Source organism: Momordica charantia (genome assembly GCF_013281855.1).
Source record: "Momordica charantia cultivar OHB3-1 chromosome 11 unlocalized genomic scaffold, Mcharantia_2.0 BLBB01000011.1, whole genome shotgun sequence".
NCBI classification, from domain to species: domain Eukaryota; kingdom Viridiplantae; phylum Streptophyta; class Magnoliopsida; order Cucurbitales; family Cucurbitaceae; genus Momordica; species Momordica charantia.
Window position 1 is genome coordinate 16,162,167 of NW_028275159.1, and position 5,893 is coordinate 16,168,059.

A 5,893-nucleotide genomic window follows, 5' to 3' on the forward strand; every position below is an offset into this window, starting at 1 on the left:
AGACTCTAAAGCAGCTTTAATGCCTAAATGGCAGGATTGCAGCCTTGAATAGGTTCGTGTCAAGATCAACGGACAAATGCCTTCCTTTCTTCAAGGTTCTTAGGAAGAAGGGACCATTCGAATGGACAATAGAGTGTGAGCAAGCGCTAGAGCAGTTAAAAGACTATCTCTGCTCGGCACCACTACTCGCAAAGCCACTGCCAGGAGAAAAGCTCCACTTGTACCTGGCAGTATCTGATAGCGCCGTCAGCTCGGCACTGATCAAGCAGGAGGGTGCGAGCCAAAGCCCCGTTTATTACACCAGTAAGGCCATGACTGGAGTCGAGACCAGATACCCCCAAATGGAGAAGTTGGCCCTCGCTTTAGTCATCTCGGCCCAAAGACTTAGGCCGTACTTCCAAGCGCACACGGTCGTAGTACTCACAAACCTGCCCCTGAAGAATATCTTCCTTAAGCCTGAAACATCAGGGCGTCTAATGAAGTGGGCATTAGTGTTGAGCGAGTACGACATCCAGTTCGAGCCCAGAACCGCGTTGAAAGGGCAAGCAGTGGCAGATTTTATCGCAGAACTCACTCCACCACCTCAGTTGGCCAAGTCCGACCTCCCGTGGACAATCTACGTTGATGAATCTTCTAACGAGAGGGGGTGTGGGGCAGGAATCCTCCTGCTCACACCAGGAGGTGAGTGATTCGAATATGCTCTGCGGTTCAACTTTCGGACGTCAAATAATGAGGCCGAGTATGAAGCACTCTAGCAGGCCTGCGCGTTGCCAAAGGGCTGGGGGCCAACCACATTAAGGTCTTTAGTGACTCCCAGCTAATCGTGAATCAGATTAAGGAGTAGTACCAAACAAAGGACCCCCGAATGGAAAAATATCTAAGCAAGGTCAAATCACACCTCGCCTAGTTCGGGACTTACGAGGTGAGTCAAGTTCCAAGATCTGAAAACTCTAATGCGGATGCCTTAGCTAAATTGGCATCAGCGTATGAGACCGACCTGGCTAGATCGGTCCCAGTCGAGATCTTGGACACTCCTTCAATCTTGGAGCCAGATGTAATGGAGGTTGATACTCCATCACCCACTTGGATGGACCCAATCGTGGACTTCATCAAAGGAAACCCACCGCAAGATCCGAAAGAGCAAAAGAAGATGGCGCGAAGAGCAGCTCGGTTCACACTCCGAGGAGGAATGTTGTACCGACATGGCTTCTCCCTGCCTCTACTCAAGTGTGTGACTCCTGAAGAAGGCCTTTACATTCTTAGGGAAGTTCATGAAGGGGTGTATGGAAACCACTCTAGCGCCAGGTCGTTGTCGGCCAAGGTGGTTCGACAAGGGTACTATTGGCCCAGTGTCGAGCAGGATGCAAAGCAGCTTGTGAAAGCTTGTGACAACTGCCAGCGTTTCGCAAACATTATCCATCAACCTCCCGAACTGCTCACCCCCATCTCGGCCCCATGGCCATTTGCGCAATGGGGGGTAGACATCATAGGTCATTTTCCTCTGGGCAAAGGACAAACAAAGTTCGCCGTTGTCACTGTGGACTACTTCACTAAGTGGGCCGAAGCCGAGGCACTATCCCACATCACAGAGTCCAAAGTCACGTCGTTCATATGGACAAACATCGTGTGCCGCTTTGGCATACCCAATGCTATTGTGACGGACAACGGAAAACAGTTTGACAATGCAAAGTTCAAGGACTTTTGTAGAAAACTGAGTATAAGCCACCTCAGTTCGTCCCCTGCGCATCCAAAAGCAAATGGGCAGGTTGAAGCAGTAAACAAGATCATAAAGCGAGGACTCAAGCTAAGGTTGGACTCCAGAAAGGAAAGATGGGCTGAGGAGCTACCCGAAGTTTTGTGGTCATATCGAACCACCCAAGAGAGTCAACTGGCGAAACTCCGTTCTCGCTAGCCTTTGGCTCCGAAGTTGTTGTACCAGTCGAGATCGGCATACCAACAGACAGGGTAGAACAGTACGAGCCAACAAAGAACGAGGAAGAGCTACTCCTTAACCTGGACTTATTGGAAGGGAAAAGGGAAATGGCTCAGCTGCGCTTAGCAGAGTATCAGAACAGAATGGCCAGACATTACAATGCCCGAGTTCGACCTTGAAGCTTCCAAGTTGGACATTTAGTCTTAAGAAAAATTCAGAGTCATGTCGGCACCCTTGACCCAAGTTGGGAGGGACCATTCGAAGTCAAACGCATAGTCCGACCTGGAACTTATATGCTGGCTGACCTGGAAGGAAGAGTGGTTGCGCATCCATGGAACGCGGAGCATTTGAAGCGCTATTACCCCTGAAATGTCAAAATAGTCCCAAAATGGGCTTGTAAAAATTTTTAAGGGGCGGAACTTTCAATAAATGGGGTTATTTAATTTCATAACTCTGAGTTCGATTAGAAATTAAATGGGGGCCACGGACTCCCGTAAGATTTAAAATCGGCAACCTCAAAACCCACGGGTTCGAGATGCGATGTCAAAATCAACAACGAGCCAAAATTCAATCCTTAGGTAAGAGGTGCTTAAGAAATTCGGACCTCTAAACCTACGGGTTCGAGGTGCGATGTGAATAATAACTAGGGACTCAAAATTCAACCCTTTGAACGAACGAGTTAAAGGCGCGATGTAGAAAGTTCCAATTGCTTAATGTTCTTTCGGACTTCCGAGTTCAAGGAGAAATATTAAAGATTAATAAAAGAAACTCTCAAATTCAAACCTTAGGTAAGAGGTACGATGTCAAAAGAGTTATCTTGAAGCTCAGCCCAAAGTTAAGTTAGAGGTGCGATCCATAAAGTTAGAGGTGCGATCCTTTAAGTTAGAGGTACGAGATGAATTTATTCATTTGTAAGTTCCAATTTACAAAAGCAAGTTTAAAAGCCTAAAGGAAAAGTAGCAGAAGAACAAATGGAAATGTAGAATTGGAAATTTCATTAATCAAAAGGGCAGAGCCAAGGCTTGTATACCTTGTAGCCCAGCCCAAAAGCTTACAAAAGAAAAGAAAAAAAACAACAACAAAGCTAATGAGGAGACTCAGCCGCTCCCGAGATGAGAAGATAGCTCGCCTTGAGAGCCTAGAAGGTTGACCTCCTGAGATCCGTTCTGCTGAGAAGGGACTCCTTCTTGAGTGGTGCCGACCTCAGTAGGTTCCTGACTTGGGACCTCGTCTTCATCCAGGTCGGAGTAGTCAGAGTCCAGATCTCTGACATATTTGTCTACCAGGGATGCAGGACCTGGGGTGCCGTTGGGCCCAGAAGCCCACTTCTCAGCGTACCTCTTCTTCAGATCGCCGAGGTCGACCTGGAGGTGTGGCATATCAGCAGCAATCCCCTTCATCAAAAATTTGAAGCCTGCGTCGCTGAAATCTTTGGCAAACCCATCAAAATCTGGGTGTTGCCTAAAGGCTGCTTCAAGGAGAGCTCCGTTGGTAAGACGCTCCTTCTCCGCCTTCAGCTCAGCATTGAGACGCCCAATTGCAGCGTCCTTCCCTTCAAGGGCCTGGAGCATGTCGTCCTTCTCCTTAAGGAGTTGGAACTTTTCCTTCTCCAACCCTTTTGTGATGGCGTGGGCAGCTCGAAGGTGGGCCTTATGCCTCTCATCCTCGCTCTTCAACAGCTCGGCCTTGGCTTCAACTTCGGCCCTCAGTATATCCACCTCGCTCCGAGCCTTCAGCAGCTCGCCCTTGAGCGTAGTGGCAGCCTCCAAGGCAGCAGAGGAGTTCTCCCTCTCCTTCGCTGCCAAGGCCTCCCTTCCATCCAGCTCGGCCTTGATCATGACTGTTGAATGGATGGAGGCAGTGAACGCCTGTAAGACATAGAAGACGAGCATATGTTAGACCAAATCACAAAATAAGTAAAACCAAGTGCTAAAGAGCAGGTCTTACCTCGACGACGTGGTCGATATTCTATTGCAGCACGGACCCTGGGTCACTCACAAACTTGGATGCTCTCCTGAGACAGCAATCCAAGCAGGCAGCCGAGATGCGTGACACCTGGTCTTTCACCTCGGAGCTCGATGGTTCCATTCTGAACCGCATCTTCACGTCGGATGTCCCCACCATCCGAGCTTCCGGGTCATCTACCAGATCGGCGTGGCTTGAGGGTAGAGGGCCACGAGGTCCAACCTCTGAGGAGGAGGTGGTCTTCTTCTTTTTCTTCCTCCTCTTCAGAGGAGAGCCCTCTCTCACCTCACGAAGAGGTGACACGTCCAAGGCTTCGGACTCGCTCCTCGAGCGCTTCTCCCTGGAGCGCTCCCTAGTAGAATCCAACTCAATCACCGGAGTTGGAGCTGCAGAAGATGGACCCGCCTGGTCCTGAGCTGCATTCTGATCCACAGCAGGAGTAGATGGATCAGAGCTCTTAACTTTCTTAAGGGCGTGAGCACGACCCTTAGACTTGCGTTTCATGCTGCTCGTGAATCCATACACCATGGCTGCAATACGAATAAGATGAAATGTTAGAAGTAAAAAACTTGAAGCTAAAATTGAGGTTGAGATCGAACACGGCTTACCAAGCTCGGAGTTTAGTATAAAATAATCTACCAAAATGACTAATTTATCAGTTCCATAGTGGTTAGTATGAGCTCTAGCCCCCCCCCCCCCCCCCCCCCGTCCGCCTGTGTTTGAATCTCAATCCCCTCCGATTTTCTCTTTTTCATTTTTTTTTTGTAATTTTACAATTTTCGTTTTATGTTTTGTTAAATCGTTTTATTTTTTTTTTTACATTTTTTACTTTTTTTTTAATTTGTATATTCTACATTTTTTTAATTCATATTTTTGTCCCTTTTTGGTAATACGTATTTTTTTATAATTCGCATTCTTTAGCGTGTTTGAGCATGTATCTCTGTGCTTTTATTTCTTTTATTTTATATATTTCGTATTTCTTAGTGTCCTATACTGCGTTTTATTTTGGTTTAATTTGTATTTTTGTTTCGTTTTCGTAATTCATATTTTTTTTAATTTGTATTCTTCCAATGCCTATATTCAATCTTAATTTGTGACTTCCCCATAATTTTTCCTATATAATTTTTTTCGTGAGTTTTATAAAATAAGATAAAATCATCAATTCTATTTTTTAAGAAGAAAAAGAAATCATAGATTATGTCAATTTTAAAAAAATGAAAAATTAAGAGAAATTGCAAATTTTGTATGTCAATATATATATATATATATATATATATATATATATATAAAAGTTGGTACGACCTTTATGATTTAATTGTTGTTGACCATTCAAATGCTTATTTAATTTGTTTTTCATTTATACATCGTGGTGTTGTTATAGATGGGTAATAATTTTTTTTTATAAATTCTTCTACTGATATATTTTTCCCCTCTTTAAACCATCATTTTTTATATTCAACTCTTCTTATTTTATATAAGTTTTAATTTTAATTTTGCATAATATTAAAAAGTCGACAATTTTAATTTTAAAAAGTTGACAATTTTAATTTTCCAAGGTATATTTTATCTTTACATTTTATATATTATTAGTTCCACTATTTCGAGATTAATTTTTAATTTATTATTATTAATGTTCTTGAAGAGCCAACATCATGTGATACTTATCTTTGATCAAGAGGTGGTGAGTCTGACACCCCTTACTCTCACTTATTGTACTAAAAAAATTTATGATCGATAGATATTTTATATAAAATTTAGAAAAATTACCGGCAATTCTTACTAGATTCAAAATTACTTTTATGAATTCTCACATGTAAGTATGAATCTCCCCCTCAACAACATTTCTGGATCCGCCACTAGTTAAAACCACGATCCGGTGAGCTTGTAAGTATGGGCGCAGTCTCTGAGCCGAGATGACCAGTGCCAAGGCCATTTTCTTGATTTAAGTATAGTGGGTCTCTACCGCTATCATGGCTTGTTGGTGTAGTACACCAG

At 44.0% G+C, this 5,893-nt stretch overlaps 1 protein-coding gene across 1 annotated transcript; it reads left to right on the forward strand.

Annotated features, from left to right (window-relative positions):
* The first annotated feature begins 341 nt into the window (after positions 1–341).
* LOC148208205 (uncharacterized) lies at positions 342–1,912 on the forward strand. Its single transcript, XM_088120148.1, has 3 exons — positions 342–681; positions 969–1,654; positions 1,766–1,912. The coding sequence occupies exons 1-3, from the start codon at positions 342–344 to the stop codon at positions 1,910–1,912; spliced, it is 1,173 nt and encodes a 390-aa protein (XP_087976274.1).
* Positions 1,913–5,893: the final 3,981 nt, after the last annotated feature.

Coding starts and splice junctions, on each gene's coding strand:
- LOC148208205 (XM_088120148.1), top strand. CDS start 342: ATGGAGAAGTTGGCCCTCGCTTTAGTCATCTCGGCCCAAAGACTTAGG. Junction 682..968: donor CCTCCTGCTCACACCAGGAG/GTGAGTGATTCG, acceptor CGGATGCCTTAG/CTAAATTGGCATCAGCGTAT. Junction 1,655..1,765: donor TTGGCATACCCAATGCTATT/GTGACGGACAAC, acceptor GCAAATGGGCAG/GTTGAAGCAGTAAACAAGAT.